Here is a 21,028-nt window from a genome sequence, read left to right as displayed (position 1 = left end):
CAAGTATAGAGTTTGCTTACTTTAAAAATATGTTGCTACCCTCATGGAATTTAGATAGTTAAGACAATTACATTAATAATACCTCTGAGACCCATTCCCCACTCCCATTTTTTAACCAAGACAACTCACAAATCTGTAGGCTACCACTTCCTCCTAGGTCCTTCTGGAATTGCTGGCTTTATATATCTCTTTCCACCTTCCCAAGGGTCAGGGAAGACTGGCATGTGTGTGCGCTTGCACACACACACACACACACACACACACACACACACACACACACACACACCTTTCCCTCCACCCCTCGATGATATGCCTGAGCAGGGAGGCCATGCCACAAGGGGATATCCAGGTTCCAGTTGCAGGAGGAGGTTATCTGACCCAATGCCTCAACTTCCCCCATGTTCACAATAAATTTCAGTCTGATCCAACCCCAGTCACCATTCCCTTCCTTGGTTCTCCCTTTCACTATGCTCTGGAAGAATCTTTCTCTAATAGGGTGCACTGGAAAGGTTCCCTACCTCAAGAACCAGACAACCAGAGTTGGAATCCTGTCTCTGTTTCTTTCTCTACCTTTGTGACTTTGAGCAAATCTCCTACCTTCTTTGGGCTCCAGTGTCCTTGTCTCTAAAGTGAGGAGCTCCTACTAGATGGACTCTTCTTCTTGCTCTAGAACATTTTGAGATCTCCTCCTGCTACAATTCTCCATCCCCTGTGCTTGCTGAAGTCTCACTCATTGCTACAGCTCTCAGGACCTTCTCTAAGCTGGCTGTTCCTTTTCTTACACCATCTGACTGGGAGGACCAGGAAGGGCAGGAGTGATTGTAGTCCTTTCTCTCCACCAGCAGAATTCGACCCTCCCTCTGCCAAAATCCCTCAGCAAGTGCTCCTCTTCATCAGCTCCATCTCCTTATTGTTTCACTCCCTCCCCAATCAGTTCACCACCTGATTTTCTTCCCCTTTCCAGCCCCCCCCCGCCCCCCCAGCTCTTTCCATCACTTTAGCCTCCCAGGTCCTCAGCCTCCTTGACTTCCAGGCCTTCTGTTTTCAACCTACTTCAGCCCTACAAGGGAGAGATCAAACCTTTGATAGCTCCAACTCTCTGGCTGAATTTGTCCTAAGTGCTGGACTTTCTAACTGCGGCTCTGTTTGGCAATGAATATTGTAAAGAGTTTTTTTTTCACAGAGCTAAAGCTGTGAGGGGAGCTTAAGAGTCATTTGGTCCAAGTCTCTCATTTTACAGATGATGAAACTGAGGCCCAGAAAGTTTAAGTAACTTGCCTAACAGCACATAGCAATATCTATTGTAAAACAAACATTCATTAAGCACCTACCATGTGCCAGACTCTGTGCCAAGTGTTGGCGATAATAATAAAGGTAAGTTGCTTTGGTTGAGCAACTCTCAAGGAGGACACAGTTTAATGGGGGGAAAACACGCAAACAACTAGGTATAAACAAGATACATACAGGATAAATTAGCAACCACTGCACAGGGAAGGCACTAGCTAGAATAGGGATGAGGAGACACTTCTTGTAAAAGGTGTTTTTTTTTTTAAGCAATCGGGGTTAAGCAACTTGCTCAAGGTTACACGGCCAGTTATTTCTGGGTGTGGTGCTGAGTGTCTGAGCCCAGATTCGATCCCCAGGTCATCCCAACACTGGAGCCGGTGCTCTTACTCGCTGAGCCACCTGGCCGCCCCTAAGCAATTGGGGTTAAGTAACTTGCTCAAGGTTACACGGCCAGGTGTTTCTGGGTGGGTGCTAAGAGTCTGAGCCTGGATTCGATCCCCAGGTCATCCCGACACTGGAGCCGGTGCTCTTACTTACCTGGCTGCCAAAAGGTGGGGTTTTAACCAGAGAAATGAAGGAAATCAGGAAAGTGAGGGTGGAAATAAGATGGAAGAACATTCCAGGCCTGGGGGCAGTGAGTGAAGATGCTTTGTGTCAAGAGATGTAATATCATATGAGAAAGAGCAAGAAGGCCACTGGCACATGGAGATGGAGAAGAGTAAGGCATAAGAAAACTGGATGTAACATGGAGGTGGCCAGGTTAGAAATGGTTTTAAAATCCAAGTAGATGATTTGACATTTAATACTGGAGTCAATAGGGAAACGCTGGACTTGGTTGAAGAGGGGATTTACATGGTCAGATCTGTACTTTAGGAATGAGCAGAGGATAGATTAGAGTGGGGAGTGGGGAGACAGGGAGATCAGCCTCCTATTGGGAGAGATTTGAACATAGGTACTCCAAAATCAAATACAATTTTATCTCATCTAACTTCATTTTACAACTGAAAAGACTGAGGGCCAAGGAGATTTAGTGACTTGCTTGCCTGAGACCACTTAAGTAATCAGTGTCAGAGAGAACACTTAAACACAAGTCCTCTGACTCATAAGTGACAATATCAGACTGTCTCCCTGGATATCTACTCAGGTTCCGGTTGGACTCAATGGTATCTGAGGTACATTCCAAATTTGAGATTCGTTAAAATCAATGTAGTAATAGTAGCAGCATTTTTCCATCTTGTTTGATGGAGTTTGCATAGATAATCCTGGGCCAGGTCCCCTTTCTGCTTTTATTCTATAATAATAAATATTTATATAGTATTTTTGAATTTGCAAAATGATTCAGAAATATTCTCATATTTTATTTTTATAGCATTCCTGAAGGATATATGTTATTGTTTCCTCATTTTACACATGAGAAAACTGAGACAAAAAGAGATCAACTGAATTGCCCAGGGTCATGGAACTAGTAAGTATCTAAGGTAGTATTTGAACTCAGGTCTTTCTAACTCCAGGTCCAGAGGTCTAACCACTGAGCTGACTGCAATTATATTTAATATTCCAGAGAAGCAACATGGGTGGCATCAAACTCAAATCGAAATTAGTTCACTAAACCACATGTAAGGATCCTTATAATCTGAATATTGACTTAGAAAGTCATACATTAAGCTGATCTTTATTCTGTCATCATTTTATTCATTTTGTTAAATGTTCCCGTATTAAATCTGGTTCAGGCCAAAGGCAAGGAGTGTTGTCAGTTACATGCAAACCAGGTGTGTGGGTCTGACAACCCTGCTGTTGACGGAAGCTGACAGAAGTTGACCTCAAAGGCAGGAATGACAACAATGACAACTAATATTTGTGTAGCACCTAATACGTGATGGACACTTACAAGAGCTTTGTACAAATGTTACCTCATTTGATCAGGAAGACCTGAGCTCTGGTCCTTTCTATGATATGTACTGACTTTATGACCCTAGCAAGTTCCCTTAACATCTCCACATCCTAGACATCACTTTTACACTGTAAGTTTCAGAGAAGGAGATAACCTGCATTGGTAGCTAGAGTTTCCTCACCTGGGAGATTCACATATCAATTAAATTGCCGGGCCAGTCCCCATCACTATTTAATACTGTCAGGACTATTACACAAGTGGATAAAAAAATTCAATTTTGTATTTGGATAAAAGTAATGGAATGTGTGTTCACTCTCTTCAGGCTCACTGGGGAAAGGAAAGCAACAACCATTTATTAGGCACCAGCTATGTGCCACACAGTGTGCTAAGTACTTTAAAAAGATCATCTCATTTAATTCTCACAACACCCCTCTGAGGTAGGTGCTATTTTCTCTACTTCACAACCGATAAAACCTAGGCAGGCAGAGGCTCCATGATTGCCCATGGTCTTGAAACTAGCAAATGTCTGAAACTAGATCTGAACTCAGGTCTTCCCGACTCTGGGTCCAGGACTCTGTTCACTATGCCAATTACCTGCTTGCTTAAAAGCATCCCTAGCACAACTCCAGCAGTAGACAGGCTGATAAGGATTATATACCTCGTGCTGTTCCCACATAATTGTAATTAAAATTATTGTGACCACCTCCAGATATAATGATGGTGACCAGGATGCTGAATTCACAGAAGGATGGAGAAACACAAGTAAGGTCTGGAAGTCACTGAAACAGTGTGCATTGGCTGTGGACACATATTCAATTGGCCCTATCCCAAGTTCAATGTATGAAATGCCCAGGTAGGACAGAGGATAAAGCACTGGGGTTCCAGTCAGGAAGATCTGAGTTCCAATATAATCTCATACAGCTACCAGCTCTATGACCCTGGGCAAGACTGTGAACCTCTGTCTTCCTCATTTTCCTCATCTGTAAAATGAGGAATACAGTAGTGCCTTCCTCACAAGAGTGCTGTGAGGAAATATTTGTAAAGTTCTTTGCAAACCTTCAAGTGTTAGATATATGTGAATATAATTATCATGAGCCTGTAGCTGAAGGCAAAGCAGTGGTTCTAACCTTGAAATAAAAACCCATTTGAATCCAAGCATGGAAATTACCTGCAGTCCCATTGTTACAAAACCACTCTGCTTTCTCTTTCTCTTCTCTCTAACCTTGAATGGTAAGGACCTTGGAAAGATGTGGATATCATTAAGTAATGACAATTATTTTAACCTAGACCATTACTTTACCAATAAGTAGGTTAGTAGAGAATGTTACTAATTAAGTGAAAATTGAACTTTCTTGAGGCTTCAATGTTAAAATGAAACTGCTTCCAAATAGTGTTATTGATGGAACTTTGATGGAAAGATTGGGAAAACAGGACAGTAGCAACTTTCCCATTTTCTATGTGGATCTCTATCTTACCTGTACCATCCAGGCATGAATATGAATACGAACTTGTACAAGGAAATCTCTTCTAAAGTTGAAACAGAGTGCATTAGATGTCTGTGCCTGCCATAGAGATCTCAGCATGTCCACACTGATTCTACCTCCCACTGGAAGTCCTCATCCTATTCAACTAGAAGGACTGAAGGACATCTCTTAAGACCATTGATTTTCAGATTACTCAGAATGCATCTATTTCCAAACAACTTCCAAACAAGAAGAGGGAGCTAGAGGGATGAACACTGGATTTGGACTCAGAGATCTGTCCCTGTTCTTCTCTTTCTCCTTCTCTCCACCCCCCCTCTCATTTCTCCATATTTTCCTCCTCAAACTGTGCTTGATCTTATGATCTGTGTACTTAATAGTATCCCTCATAAAACTGCTAAATAATTGCTTCCCTCTTGTTAATCTTTCAGTGGCAAATGAGCCACTCTTCCATCCCTAAATCTATGACTTTTGAGGAGAATTTTCAAAAGGAAAAGGACAAATTTCAGTGTGATGTAATGGAAGGGAAGAAGGCTAGCTCTGGAGTCAGAGGACATGGGTTCAAATCCCACCTTTGATGCCTACTACCTGTGTGACCTTGGGAAAGTAATTTATCCTCCCTGATCCTCATTTTCCTCATCTATGAACTGAAGGAATTAAACAAGATGAGATACCTTTCAGCTCTAGATCTTTGGTGTGAGGGAGACTTTTTGGATACATTTGAAGTTATCTATCCATGGGTTAGTGATTGTGGATGGTACCTGATAATGAAGAATAGAGGTGACATTGAAGGACATTTCAGGGAATCTGCATAACCAGTGAATTACTCAAAGGACCAGTTGTCAGATGGCCAAATTTATGACAGAGAAAGGAAGAGTTGCAGTTATCTGGCATTAATTAATTATTTCCAAGAGAATTTGCTAACATAGTATACTGTGTGGAAAAACAGAAAGATTTACTATCAAATTCAACATATATTGAGAATGGAACTGATAAAACTTTAATGGAAGTCCACAGAATAATAAATCCCAACAAACCAGACCACAATTAACCACGAAACATTGACAAGAAGGAAGAGTTTTTTCTAATTGTTAAAGAAACCATCTTCTTTGGTGCTGCTCCTACAATTTGAGATGCAGAGTCAAGCTTAAGACACCCGCCTTAAGCTTAAGGTATTGAAGATCTCACTAGCCCTTTCATACTGGTGCCAACAGTTCTCAGTCTCAGCTGTACCTTGCTGCATCCAGAAAGCAGTGTCACTTCCTCAGATCAGGGGGCCTGGAAATATGCCACAGCAGCACCAAATCTCAATGTGTCTGCAACTGCAATATAATTTATAGAAATGCCATTGGCAGGGCCTTGGTGGAGGGTGTCTAATTTTCATGAAGTTATGAATACAAAGGACAGTGGCATTCAAGTTGCTATCTAGAGGAAAGAATGAACTAAGATATAGGCAATTAGAAAATGTTTCAAGATTGTTAACTTCACCTGAGAGCTCAGTTCTGAAAAAAAATAAATAAATAAATCCTACCTGGTAAAGATTGGTTTGTTTACCTGGGAAGGTTTCAAGGGCTCTTCCACAAAGAAACATTTTTAAAGGGTAAATTGAAAAACAATGTTTATAGATTCCATTTTTACAGACCACAAAGAAGGCATGACTGCTGGCATCCATTATTTTGGTTGTATCAAAAATTGTTTCCAGCTTGGCTAAAAAGAGGGGAGATTGCTCATTTTAAAAGTTAGGGTCAAACGCATCACTAGCAAATTTGTACCAAGAAAACTATAGCAATCAGAGAGGTTTTTTTTTTCAAGTACATTGTTAGTTTCTTCCACTCTTCCTCCTTGGATCCACTTTTTGGGAATGTTAAGTGCACTACTATCAAAGAAGTAGAGTGGAGGCATTTAGTAAATAGTGATTGAATTGTTCAGAAGGGGCCAGAAGAAGAAAGCAGCTTACCAACAAGTGAACAGAAGTTGAACAATTATGTAATCAAATTCTTAGTTGATCAAATCATCTATTATAAGGAGCAACATAAGGATAACATTGAAGTGATAATCTTGTTAGTGTCTGCAGGTATGGTGGGTTGGTCTTTTTGTTTTTAAAGGTCTTCAAGAAACCTCATAGTTTTCAGCACCGTGGTTAGCGCTTTGCCCATATTTCACTTCAAATGCTAAGGTTTACCCATCAATGACTCAGATTTTTAAAAGGACACTTGCATTGATCTTTAAGGTTGTTTCAACGAAACTTCTGTAAGAGCTATGCATAACGTTTGTTACCTAGGGTTTTCTAAAAATAGGCATCACCACAGAACTACCTCTGAAACGATATTGGGTAGTATAAATTCTGTTCAATTGTCATAGTAACTACTGCATATATCATTCCTCTCGTGCTAGCTACAAAATAGGACAAACATATTTTCCCGTTGAAAAACTACTCTGATCTAAGCACCAGCTCCTGGCAGTCCCGTTATTTCCTGCGTGTTCATATTCATACAGCTCCTTAAGTGTTTATGACACTTTAAAATATATTAAAAACAGACCACACTTAAAATAAAAATCCTGATGCTAAAATCCTCGGGGCTTTTTTTTTAAGAGAACGTTTTAAATACTTTAGCTTCTTTAAAAAGGTTGCTTTGGAAAATCACTTTCTGAAGCAATGGGATTTATTTATCTTTCGTATCAGTAGTTCTAGGCATGCAAAGACCAGAAGCAAGGAATGTTGCATTCATACCTATATTTCATGCCAGTCTGCTTTGCCGTTGATTCTTTCAGAGAAATATGATGCTGAGGGGTGAACGTTCCCAAACTTCGAGCAATGATAGCAACTGTCCGGAATTTCGCCCGGGCTGCATTCACTACATTCGGGGCAGTGGTGTTCTGTTTGCTCATAAGTCTATCTTCACCATTCCGACTCTTCAGATTGTGTTCTGTACAAGCTATGGACACTTGCATTGCTTCCCCGATAAAGCTATGTTCCCAGTCAAAGTCTCAGTCAACACAGTAACCTTCTTAGGATCTGAGAAAACAGCCACGGGATGCTGAGTGATTCAAGGTTTGCCTCTTTCCCCTCCCTCCGTCTTCTTGCCCTCCCTCTCTCTAGATACTGTCAATGGAAGCTTCAGCTCCCCCTTTCCGAGCTGCCTCCAAAGTACGAGGAGCTCAAGTCTCAGCTTGGTGCAGGACAACCTCACTGGGATGGAAGGGAACAAACAGCCTGCTATTGAACTTGCTCACGCGGGCTGGGGCGCAGAGAGGGTTGGCAATGATTCCCTTTGATTGATTAGGCAGTGAAAGCCAGCTCGGTTAGAGGTTTGCAGAAAGCTCAAAGCTGTGCAGTCGCAGTTCAGCAGGGTGGACCGAGGTCCAGCGCGCCTCCTCAATGCCTCGGCTTGCTGATTCGGAATCAATGCAGGCAGATATACCGCAGAGTGGGTCTCACACACCCCGTGGACCCCAAACGCGGCACTGGAGAGCTCAGCTGCTGAAGAAGGCACGTCTAATCAAAGGCGAGTCAGTCTCCCGAGCCCAGGCGCAGCCATTGGTGCGTGTGAGAGAGAGAGAGAGAGAGTGTGTGTGTGTGTATGAGCGTCTGTGTGTGTATGTGTGTGTGTGTGTTTTCCAGCGAGCACCCCTTGCCCAATTACGACTGTCGCAGCTGCTCAGGACCCTGACCCGCACATTTCCAGCCTGTTAGCGCCCGCCAGGATGAAGCGCGGAGGAGCCCGCACCGCCACCACCCGCATGGCTTTGCAGCCGCACTGTAAAACAAGGCTTTCTCTGAACGCCTGAGAAGCTGGGGTTTGCCTTTGTGTGTGAGGAGAAGGGGAGGAAAATTGCTTTCACCAGCTCCTCGCTGTAAGCGATCATGGGCGGTGAGACTAGCAGCTCGCAGGATTCCGGCCACATGTCACTGACGGGAATTGGGGAAAGAGGAGGAGGAGGATGGGGGGGAGGGTGCCCCCGCCTGCCCCCGGGCACACGTCCCAGAATTAGCACGCGGATTCTTTAGCACTAACAGGAAGGGCTGGTGCCTTCTAGTCTTAGCCTTTACTCAAGGTGAATTTCACCATGGCGCATTATCCGCAAAGTGGTTACTTTGAAGTTTTCTTAAAAGCTCCTGTTGGAGGTTCTGAGTCAGTACTGGTAACCGTCCCTGTTTGTAGAAGGTTCCCATTCAAATAAATAGGGTGGCGTGGGGTAGGCTCTTTCCCTGTTCTGAAGTTCTGGAATGCTGGGTAGTCTATACAGGCAGATATTCGAAAGACCTCACTATGTACTGGGCAGCGGAAGCTAACGCTTAGCAGGTGAGGGTCAGATGTACCTAAATACACAGGAGAAGTCATCAGCCCCTGCCTATCATCCCGGGGGGGGGGGGGGGGTGAGAAAACAGTTTCCAAGTGAGTGCTTTCAACAATGTGCTGCTGCTAGCATTGATCCAGGGGTTAGGAGCAGCGCAGCCTACCTGAATGACAAGAGTGAAGCAATTTAAAAAGACATGCTAGTGATGTTGGGGTGGGCCTGGGAACAGAAGTCAATAGCCTACTTCGATGTTGTTACAGAAGAATAAGCTACTCACACACCGTTTTTCCAAGTCGAGGATAATTCTATGCATGTCCTAAAGGTAAGGAGAAGTAAATTATATACAGATAGCAGCTAGGTAGCACAGCAGGAAGAGGGCCAGGCCTGAAATCAGAAAGACCTGAGTTCAAATCTGGCCCCCACACTTGCTAGCTGTGTGACCCTGGGCAAGTCATGTAACACTGTTTACCTCAGTTTCCTCATCTGTAAAAAGAACTGGAGAAGGAAATGGCAAACCACTCCAGTATCTTTGCCAAGAAAACCCCAAATGGAGTCAAGGGGAGTTGGACATGACTGAACACCAACAAATTCTAGATAGCTTAATGTGCTTCAATTCAACAGGTACTTATGGAATGGCTATGTGCTGGGCACTGTATGTCAGATGATCACCCTCCAGACAGTGAGGTCTGGCTGATTTTGGAATCAAGCAAACCTGGATTCAAATCCTACCTCTGATACATATTAGTGGTCACATGTGACCATAGTGTGTTATTTAACTTCTCAGTGTTCCAGGAAACTCCAAAACTGTTAGGTGGAGAGGAGTTGCTATCTGTATGAGTGGGGGATCTTCCATGTTTGGAGTTATTGACCCCACAGATCCAGGAATTCACTAGTCCAGATCCTCTCTTTTGCCCCACAAAAAGCCAGGCAGAAAGAATAGTTAAATGATAACATGATGAAGCTTATGATTAAGAGGCAAAATGGCTAAAGAAGATAATGCATTATAGGAATTCAGAGCAGAGAGAAAGCTGTGGGCTGTCGTTATTGGGAAAGACTGCTTGAAGGAGGTGGGATTTGCAGTGAGCTATGAAAAATGAGTAGGACTTTGCTGAAGAGATGGGGGAAGCCTTCTGGGATGAAATATGAGGAGGTTTAGTGAGAACTCTTTCACAGAAATGAAATATAAGGGGCAGCTAGGGGACACAGTGGATAGAGCTGAAGTCAGGAGGACCTGAGTTCAAGTCTGGCCTCAGACACTTGGCATTTACTGGCTATGTGACCCTCGGCAAGTCACTTAGCCCCAATTGCCTTGCAAAAAACAAACCCCAAACCCCCAAATGAAATATAAACTCAAGCTGTGTTTATGCAGCATCTAGTAACCAGACTGATCTTCCATGTCCCCTGTCTGTGACTGAATTGACCAAATAGGCAAGTTGTTTGGGCTCCAGCATGGTCATGAACCTGACATGTCACCTTTAAACTCCTAGTGTAATGGAGAATGTGCTGGAGTCAATGGCTCAGGGTCCAAATCTTGGTTTTCTACTAACTAGCTTCATGACCTTGGGTAAGTCAATTGACATCTGCACTCAGGTTCCTATTCTGTTACACGAGCTCCAGAGCAGGAATTCTTAGCCATTTTTGTTTCATGGACTCCTTTGGAGGCTGCTGAAGCCCATGGTCCCCATTATATCAGTTGATAGAGGATTTTAAAAACTTTTTAAAAAATAATTTTACTATACTTTGAATAGAATTACAAGCAGGAAGTATAATTTCATTTTGAAATAGTGTTTTTCATCTACTATATCTACTTGCCTTATGGATGAAAAAATGCACTGTATTAATTAACACAGCTTGTTCCTCCAAGGTCCTTCTAATGGTGAGGTTTGCAAATTGCTTTACAAGTGTTAACTCATTTAATCCTCACAACAATGCTATGAGGCTGGCACTGTTATTTCCACTTTACAGATGAGGAAACTGAGGCTGAGAGAGGTTGTGACTTGCTGAGGTTACACAGCTATTAATTATCTGAAACAAGACAAAAGTACTGGGATTTGGAAGAAAAGACTTGGGGGGGAAAAGCCATACCTTCGATTTACAAGGGTACGGCAATGGGAATCTCTCTATTTTGAGAGAGTATCAGATTCAAAGGAAAAAGGACTATGGAAATGTCATCCTCCCCCACCTCGCCCCCTTGTAATGGGTGGCAATGGATACTGAGGGAAAAAGAATGTAGGGAAAGACTTTGGGATATTTTTATTTTCTCATTCAATTTGTCATAGAAGATGATCAACGTGAATATCTGGGAAGAATGGAAACAGAGACAAGAAAAGGATGAAATGGAAGAAAAAGAAATAATAGAAGAATAAAAAGGACAGTGCTGAGAGTATAGTGAGGCCCTGTGCCTTCCTGAGGAGACTCAAAGGAAAGTCAGCCACTCCAGACCTGTGGGGCTGCTAAATGTTGAGGCCCCCTGCTCCTGTAGGAAGAAGAAGGCAGAAGTGGGCGTAGTCATGGAAAGCCTTCAAGGGAGCTCTGGTGAGACGCAACAACTAAAAAAATAAATCTCAGCCTTGTGGGCAACTGATAGCGTTATTTTAAAAAATGTCAAGAAAAAGCATGATAAGAACAAAATGCTCTTATGACTAAAGTGAGTTAAAGATACTTAAATTTTGGATGCCCTTTATTTACAATTAAACACCAGTGGATTGATCAAGTACACACTACCCCCTCACACACACACAAGTAATGAGTGGCTACTCCTTCCCTCTTCCTTACAACTGCAACTTCTTGCATTCTAATTTTGATGTTTAATATATATGTATGTGTGTATGCACACATACATACAAACATATATGTGAATGGGTACATGTATACATACACATAGATGTATAGCACTTACCTGACTCATAGTAGGTATTTAATAAATGTTTATTGATCGATTGATAATCAGGTTTTGAGAATCTCTCCTAATGCAAGTTTCTTTAGTCTAGGCCAGGGCTTCTTAAACTTTTTTCACTTGCAACCCCTTCAGCACTTCTTAAACTGTGGGTCTCGACCCCATATAGGGTGGCAAAGTATTTGGCAACAGTAAAAGGTTTCTGACCACAGAACACCAGAAATTAATTAAAAATCAAAGACATGATGAATCCAAGGTGTTTATGGCAGCACTTGCCTGTGATGCATCCTGCAACATCCCTGCAGCCTTGGTTCTGAACACAAAGCCTGCACACTTTGTGCTGTGCATGCCTTCAGGTCACACAATGCCAAGGAATGCTGCCAAAACACGAAAGGCAACATGAGTGGGAAAAGTTTAAGAATCCCTGCTAGTCTAACCAAGAGACAGGGCTTCCCAAAGCCCAAGAGGGCATGTTGATAGCAATCTGGGAACTCTACCGCTTTATCCCAAACACGTTCAACTTACCGAGGGAAAATGGAACAGTCACCGAGTCTCTGGAATGGAGAAACCAGAGGGTGGCTGGCATTGAGAATCTTCATGCTGAGTCATTTCATGTTAACAGGCCACATGCTAATTAAACTGGTGAAAACAGCTGTGAGCTAGGTGTGATTGAATTGTTATACAAAAAGATTTGAAGGATTTCTCCTTCAGTTCTGATGCTTTCTAAAAGAAATGTGGCAAATATTTTGCCCAAATATCTTGGTTCTTTTAGACAATTCTATTAGAAGAAAATTTTAAAATCAACCCATCAAAATCTCACTTTAAGTTGGAATTTGATCAAAAGTCCCTATCCGTGGGCCCTCTGATTCTCCTCTTTGTTCGTCCATTAATACGTTCATCTGTCATTTTTCAAGTGTCTTCTGTGTGCAAGTCATTTATTTTCCCTTAAGGAAAATACAGATAAAGTCCATTTGTTCATTGCCAAGAAAGAATGAAAAATGGGGGAGGTAGCTATAAACGCCACATAGAAAGAGAAGATAATGCATACATGGGCAGTTATTAAAATATCACAATTATTTTTCCCGACCATCAAAATGATCCAGTGCTTCCAATTTATCTTAATAGATGAGAGAGAGAGAGAGAGAGAGAGAGAGAAAGAGAGAGAGAGAGAGAGAGAGAGAGAGAGAGAGAGAGAAGGAAGGAAGGAAGGAAGGAAGGAAGGAAGGAAGGAAGGAAGGAAAAAGGTCTATTAATTACTTTGTGTCAGGCACTGTATTAAATAAACACTAGGGATACAGATACAAGCAAACAAGATAGTCCCTATTATCCAGAAGCTTACATTCTAATAGGGGAAGATGGCATATAAGGGAGAGCTGGAAAGTAGGAGAGGAAGGTTACCTAACTGAAGAAAATAAGTGGAGAAGTCTGTAGAGTATGTTGAACCAGGAGTGAATAAAGCATAGTTGGGACACCTCATGAAGTAATGGTTTGCACTTAGGGTTGTTATTTGTCCCTTGTTCTTGAAGAGGACCATGACATCAAGAAGGTGATGTCATGACTTGAAAGTGAATTGTATTTAAGTCAGGAAGGACTGTGCAAAGTTAACAGCCTCACATTGTCCTCCAGAGTCATCTGGGTCCAGTGGCAAGATATGGATCAGGATGACTGGAGATGACCCCAGATGCAGTAGGGGATCTTGGCCTTTTTAAGTCAAGGTCTTTGCCAGGTCTTAGTTTGTCTGAGGCAACACCCATTCAGTGATTAAGGCTAGGCATGGAATAACCTCTTTTACCTAGTTAAAAAAATTAATCTGGAAGGGGAAGAACCTCAGGGTTTCTGGCCAAAACAGAAACAATTGCTATTTACACTCACTCTGAGATATTTAAGGACTCTGGGCTCAGGAGTGTGGGTGTCAGGGTGGAGGTTTCTTCAGGGTGGAAAGGTGATTGGTGAGAAGGTTGAGAAGTTCAGAGAGTGTGTTGAGCCAGGAATGACTCAAACCTGGTTAGGATCATCGTTCTAAGGCCCATTACACCATTTCTTCCATTGTTGCAGCTATCTGATCAGATCAGCCAGGCAACTAGTCTACTAGCATCTCAGAATTAGCCAATTTCAGTGCTTATTAGACATAAATGGGAGCTTCAATACAATACAGTGATGAGTATAACATCTGCTTATGAATGTTGCCTCTGACTGGTCTTCTCCTTACTAGTAATTTTATATCAGCCCAATTCTCCCAAAGTTACAGAGCTAACCCAAGTCTCTGGCAGGCCTGTGACAAACCTTCTCTGTGACCTTAATAAAGTTACCTAAACTTCCTGGAGCTCACCTGGAAGATAAGGAAGATGGATTGGATGATTTCAAGGTCCCTTCGGTTTTAATTTAAGAAGAATTATTTCTTAATTTCTAGGCTCAAAGCTCTCAAATGAAATAATATTTGTAAATCCCTTAAGACAGTGCCTGGCACATCATAGGTGCTTGATAAATACTTGTCCCTTTCCTTCCCTTCACCTTCCCTTTACTACTTCTCATCTCACCACTTTCACCAAATTGAACTGACCACTCTACCAATACAAGAAAATCACAGAATCTCAAAACTGTCTCACAATCAATCCAGTCCAATGGTTCCCCTCTACAGGATGCCCCACAGGGAGTCATTCACTCTTTGCTTGAAGACCTCTAGGGTTTGGAAACTCACTGCCTCAATTCTGAACCCATTCCATAAGAGATAGCTCTGAGAGTTGGACAGTACATCTCCAAATTAAGCCAAGACCACCCCTCTGCTGCTCCACCCTCTGCTCCAAGTTTCTCCTTCTAGGGCCAAGTAGAGCATGTCTAACTCCTTTTATACTTGGAAGACCTTCAGATGCCACCATGGTCCCTCTCACTCTTCCATGAGTAACCTCCTCCCTTTCTTCAGTCAATATTCAAGCAGTATTTCTTCCGTAGATTCATCAGCACAGTTGCCCTTCTCTTCATGCTCTTTAGCTCATCAATATCCTCAAATGTGGAGCCTAGAATTGAATACCATATGCTAATCTAACAAGGATCAATCTATCCTCTGCCTTGTCCTGGGCCCCTTGGCTCTACTAAAGCAGCCTAAGATTTCAAGTTTTTTTAACTGCTATATCACATTGTTTATTCATATTGGCTTTGCTAATCAGTAAAACCCCTAGATCTGCCTCTCTCCCCCTTCCCTCCCTCACCCTATCTCCCTCCTTTCCCTTCCTCTCTCTCTCTCTCTCTCTCTCTCTCTCTCTCTCTCTCTCTCTCTCTCACTCTCTCTCTCTCTGTCTCTGTCTCTCTGTCTCTCTGTCTCTCTCTGTCTCTCTGTCTCTCTCTCTCTCTGTCTCTCTCTGTCTCTGTCTCTCTCTCTCTCTGTGTCTATTTCTCTCTGTCTGTCTCTGTGTCTCTGTCTCTGTCCTCTTTTTAAGCAAAACTGCTATCTAGCCATTTCTTCATCAGTGATGTTGATTGATTTTGTTAACCAAAGTGTAGGTCTTTATCCCAGTTCATCTTACTAGTCAGCTGAACATTCTAGATTGTTAGAATCTTTGGTTCATGACTCAGACAATATATGAGTTATACCTTTTAGAGTTGTGTAATCTGTAAATATAACAAATCCTTTATCCAAGTATTTATCTAAGTCATTGGTGAAGATGATAAACAACACAGTGCCAAGAACAGATTCCTGGAACATTCCCCTAGTCACCTCCTTCCAAGTAAACATCAAAGCATTAGCGAATATTCTTTGTTGAGAACATAATGACCCTTAATAAATGCTAGTTTTATTGACTGGGGCAAATTATTTAGAGCAGGAAGAAATCTCAGAGATCATCCATTCCAATAGTTTCATTTTACAGATGAGGAAACTGAGGCCCAGAGTGACTAACTGACTTGCCCAATGTTACATAGTCAGTAAGTGGCAGAGTCAGGAGTTGAACACATGAAATCATGTGACTTAAAGTTCATAATTCTTCCCATAGCAATGGCTATGGCAGTTCCAAATTGATAGGATTATAACATAGTCTAGTTCCCATCTTCTCTACAATGATAACATAAGAGGTTGTGTTAAATGCCCTTCTAAAATCTAGCTACATGACTCTATAATCTATCAGCATACTAACCCTGTCAAAAACAATAAGATTCGTCCGTCATGCTCCTTTGTTAAAGAAACCATCCCTAGTTTCTTTTCTAAATGTTCACTAACCATCTCTTTGTTAATAAATTCTAGAATTTTGCAAGAAACCAAAATCAAGTTCACTGGTCTAATTGCCCTCAGCTTACAAACTCTATTCTCTTCATTTTTTTCTTTTGAAAATCAGGATAACATTTGCATTTCTCCAATCCTGCTATCTGTCCCTCATTTCCCATGATCCTTCACTTTCAGTAGCTTGGCAATCATCACATGTCTTCTAGAACACTAGGTTCATTTAGAACACTAGTCATTCTCCTCATCTTCTTATCTTGAGTGGTTGGTCATCCCTGTCACAAAGACATTGAGAAAACCTTGTGAAAATTGTTCCATTATCAATTTCCAAATGTAATATTGAAGAAAGCTTGTATTCTGAGTCCTAAGGGAGTCAGGAAGGTGACTAAAAACTTTTGATTGGTTAAATCTTTACACCTCTATCATTTGGATCCTTTTGAAAAATCTTGTTAAGAGAACATCTCTAATGCACTTCATGATTTAGAAAAATTCCTAGAGCTCAGAAAAGACACTTTTTTCAATTATTTGTTGACTCTTGGATCAATTATATTCTCCACAAAGAAAGTAAGAACCATGTTCTTTTGCTCAGTGCTCTTGGAATTTTGTGGTCTACTTCCAATTGGAAGGCAATGCAAGCAGGAACTAGGAAACATTTCATGGTACACTCAGACAGCATAAGTATAATTCAAAATTGATGGAAATCTTGGTCTGAAGAATTGTCAAAGACTACATGCAAATGTACAGATGGCACACTATTCTCTTAGACTAACATTTGTTTGCAAAAGAGGAGTTCTTAGAGTGAGATGTGGGTTTTTTTTTCAAAATTCATTTTTAATGGGTTTGGGGAGTATTTATGATCTTAAGACATTCTGAACAAACTGTGCAAATAAATACAGACTTAAATCAATGATACAATTGCAGAAAGACCAGGATGCGAGTCAGGAGAGCCTAATAAAGTCATCTAGGCTAGCTCCTCATTTTACAGATAAGGAAACTGATGCCTAGAGAGGCTAACCCACTAAAGTTCACAGAACTAGTAGAAATGAAGAGTCCTCAAGCCCTGATCTCCTAATTCCAAATCTAATTTTTTTTCCATTCCCCATGCTGCCTCCTCTTCCTTTGACCTTAATCAAGTAGTCTGGAGAACACAGAAGGCTCCAACAAGAAAAGTCTGAAAGAATTCCCAATACAAATTTCTCCAATTCCTACACACAGGCTCAACACATGAAGTCAAGGACAAGAATTAAATAAGAATTGGAACTTGAGTCCAAAATACAGGTCTTCCTCTTCAGAATACTGTAACATCATCACAGACATAGAATAAGGCAACCAAGCAACATATGCATTTTGTCTTTGTACCCCTGGTATATAGCATGGTGCTTAGAGCACTGTAGGTACCTGATACATTCTTGTTGATTTGATTGTTTGAGCTCCCACCATCATTTATAATGGATGTAGATGTTGTAAAATTTTACATGTTCAATGTCTTTTGGTCAAGTAAAACATTTTGTGTCTATTGATGTCTCTGATTTGTTGTGGCTTCTGCCCCCGCCCCCAACTGTAATTCTTCATTCTGATGCCTTATTGTGACACACTCTGGTCTTGGATTCTTGAAGACTGTACCACCAAACTGTACAGGTTTTGAGTACACATCTGGCAGTACTGCATGTCTCTTGTCTGAAGACATCAAGCTAAGTTTAAACTAGCTCATCTATCCAAATGCACCTTCACAAGGAGGTACTCTCTGACCAGAGGAGGTCATGAAGACTATGTATTGAGGAATAGAGATTTTCATCATCAGAAGTTCCCACCTCAATGAAATCCAGGCTATTTCAAGAATTGAATATTTATACATATACATGTGTGTATGAATAAATATAGATGTATGCATATATGTATGTACACACACAATATATTATATATGGGTGTTTGTGTTGTGTGTGTATCTATAGATACATATATATATATATATATATATATACACTGAAATGGGGGAAAAGAGTTCAGAAAGGAGTTTGGGATCTATATGACATTCATTTTCTGCAGCACTTTAAAAAATTAATAGCAATTACAAAATGCTATTCTTTTATATTTTGTCATTTGCATTATAACAAGATTATAGAATTGAAGATTTAGGGCAAAAAGAATCTTCCATGTCATTGAGTCTAATCCCCACATTTTGAAGATGAGAAAACTGAGACTCACAGAGGTTGAAAGACTTGTCCAAGGTCATACAGCTATTAAATGTCAGCAGTGAAATTTGAACATAGCTCTTCCTGAGTCCAAGGCAACTATGTGGTTTAGTAGAAAGATCTTGGAATATGGAAGACTCATCTTCTTGAGTTCAAATCTAGCCACGGACACTTATTTGTTATGTGATTTTGGGAAAGTCACAACCATGTCTGCCTTGACTGCACCCTCCAGCCCTCTAAATAGAAGGGAGAAGAGGCTGAGGTACTTGGAGTCAGTGAGCAGCTAGGTAGTTAGTTTAGAAGTGGTAAATTTATGTACTGAGATGTAAAAGCTTCCTAGTTCAATCCAAAATGGAAAACAAAGGACTGAAAAAGAAAAAGTCACATTATCATCAAAAGCCATTGAGTAGCATGTGAATGAACAAGGTTACGCTGAAAGCTTAATGAACCAGTCCCTCCTCTCTGAGACCTGGCATCCCTGGCTATGTCAGTGTGGCTCCAAATGTGCTCAATGGAATTGGGGAGGGAGGGGGACATGGAGGAAGTCACAAACTTCTTTCACAAAATAGGTTAATAGGCTCTAATTTACTTGTTCTTGTTCCAATTCACATTCTTCCTAAGATGAGAAAAAAACATACACCGGAAGTATCTTGCTTTCCCTCTTGCCATCAGAAGGTATCTGTCTTTCCAGGGTATTCTTTCTTCCATTTGCTTAAAAAATGGCCAGATGTGAAATCCTGGTAAGTCCCTTCCAATTTATGCTCTCTCTTCTTCAGAATATAAAATGCCAAGAAAAAGTCAGGATGAAAAGTCCCTCAGCCTTTGCTCACTGCTTTGTTGCTCTGGTATCTTCTTTTAATCACATTTTTTGAGACATGTATTCAACAGCATTATACACTAGTTTTTCCCAAGCTGACCCTGTTGTGTAATGATTCTCAGGTAATCTCACATGTGTTTGCTTTGTTCTGCAGCCAGATTTTAAAGTCACCATTATCATTAAGCATTTGTGTGAACGTGTATGAGGCACTGTGCTAGGCACTGGAAATACAGAAACAAATAGTACCATCCTGACCCCTGGGCTTAGAATCAATCTGAGGAAATGGTCAGTCATTTAGCCAGAGTTTCCTAAGTGCCCACCATATAGCTGGCACCACGGTAAACATTAGGGACACAAAAAATAAAAATAAACCAGAAGCCACCCTCAAGCAATCTGTATTCTCTCGGGAGGGACATGTACACATTTGCATGACCCTGGACAGCAGCAGTTCTCAAAGCTTTGGGGCACTTTACACTTTTAAAAATGATTGAGGCTGCCAAAGACTTTTTAGGCATGGCATCTCTATGAACATTCGCCACATTGGAAGTTAAAATCTCTTCATGTTATTATGAAAAGAGTTTTGACCTGATGCATCCCCTGAAAGGGTCTTGGGGGCCCCAGAAGTCTCCAGGCCGTGTTTTGAGAAGTACTGCTATAAACTCTCCAGGAGCTCTTTACCTGTGAACTAAAAGAAGCCAGGAACCAATCATCTCATATTTGTTGGATATAATGCTGCGTTAAGTTTTCGGAGGACTTTGTACTTGTGGGTCCCATCCAAGAAGAGGCCATTCATGTTTTCTAGTCTAGTAAGATGAGTGTGAGTCACTTAATCTCTCTGAGCCTCAATTTCCTCATCTGAAAAATGGGTATATCTGTGTGTACACATGTGTATGTGAGTATACATACATACATACCACATTATGTCTGTGAATCACCTGATTGTGCAACCTTTTACTAAATTCCAAGGCATCCCCAACCTGCTTAGTTGGCTTCAATTCACTCCAACTCAAGAAATAGTTATTAAATGTCAGCTATGTGCCAAGCCCTATTATAGTGCTGGGGATAGAAAGACACAGTTGAGATTTTCCCTGCCCTTGTGGAGTTTATAGTTTACCAAGAAAAACCATGTGACCACAAGATAAATTCAAAAGCCATTTCAAAGCCATTTCAAAAGTAGGCTCATGAACTGGGGCAAGGTCTTTCCCAGGAGGTGGCAAGTCAGCTGAGCCTTGAAAGGAGATAGAGGTTCCAAGAAGCCAAGGTAAGAAAGGGGAACATTCCAAGCAGGGAGAACATACTGTTCAGAGGCAAAGGAACAGACACAGAAAATGAAAAGTTGTGCATGGGTGACTTCAAACAGGCCAGTTAGGTAAAACCTAGAGTGTGTGAGGAAGAGTAATGTTTAACCATTCTGGAAACCTAGGCTGGAGCCAAATTGTAAAGGGCTTTAAATGCTAAATAAGAGTTTCTATTGATTCTAGAGTCAATAGGGAGCTATGTAAGCTTCTTAAGTAAGGGAGGATCATGGTCAGATCTGCCCTTTAGGAACTACAATTTTATAACCATGTGGAGGATGGCTGGTTGAAGTGAAAGGCTAGAGACAAGGAGGCTATTTCAATAGCCCATCAACTTCAATCAACTTCCCTGGCTTTTATATAATTTTAATGTAATTATTAGCTCTTTATGGTCTGTGTAGGGAAGTAAAGAAATGCCCTTGAGCCAGAATGGGGATCCTGCAAGCAAATCCATAACCTTGGCCTGAGTCCAATAGGAGAAGCAGCCAGGAACGGAGGGCTGGGAATCTGGGGTCTGTCTTTGAGAGGCAGCAAAGTGGTTGAAAGGACAAAGCACTGGGCCCAGAGTCTTAGGTTCAAGTCTGACCCCATGACTTGCTAGTTTCATGGCCCCAGTTTCCTTGTTTATATATACAGTGCTTATTAGACAGCTTATTTCAA

General features: G+C 41.4%; 1 protein-coding gene across 1 annotated transcript in view; it reads right to left on the bottom strand.

Annotated features, from left to right (window-relative positions):
• KCNAB1 (potassium voltage-gated channel subfamily A regulatory beta subunit 1) overlaps positions 1 to 8,551 on the bottom strand; it is a 360,079-nt gene extending 351,528 nt beyond the window's left edge. The window contains exon 1 of the mRNA XM_069083440.1: positions 7,391 to 8,551. Within this exon, the coding sequence (XP_068939541.1) occupies positions 7,391 to 7,611 (221 nt within the window). The 5' untranslated portion in view covers positions 7,612 to 8,551. The remainder of the gene's footprint in view (positions 1 to 7,390) is intronic.
• Positions 8,552 to 21,028: the final 12,477 nt, after the last annotated feature.

This window comes from Petaurus breviceps, unplaced genomic scaffold, assembly GCF_028583685.1.
Source record: "Petaurus breviceps papuanus isolate PSGF00001 unplaced genomic scaffold, PetGlider_PUasm1.0 173, whole genome shotgun sequence".
In the NCBI taxonomy this organism is placed as follows: Eukaryota; Metazoa; Chordata; class Mammalia; order Diprotodontia; family Petauridae; genus Petaurus; species Petaurus breviceps.
The sequence above is the reverse complement of the archived record's forward strand: the minus strand, read 5'-3'. Positions and strand labels throughout refer to the sequence as shown.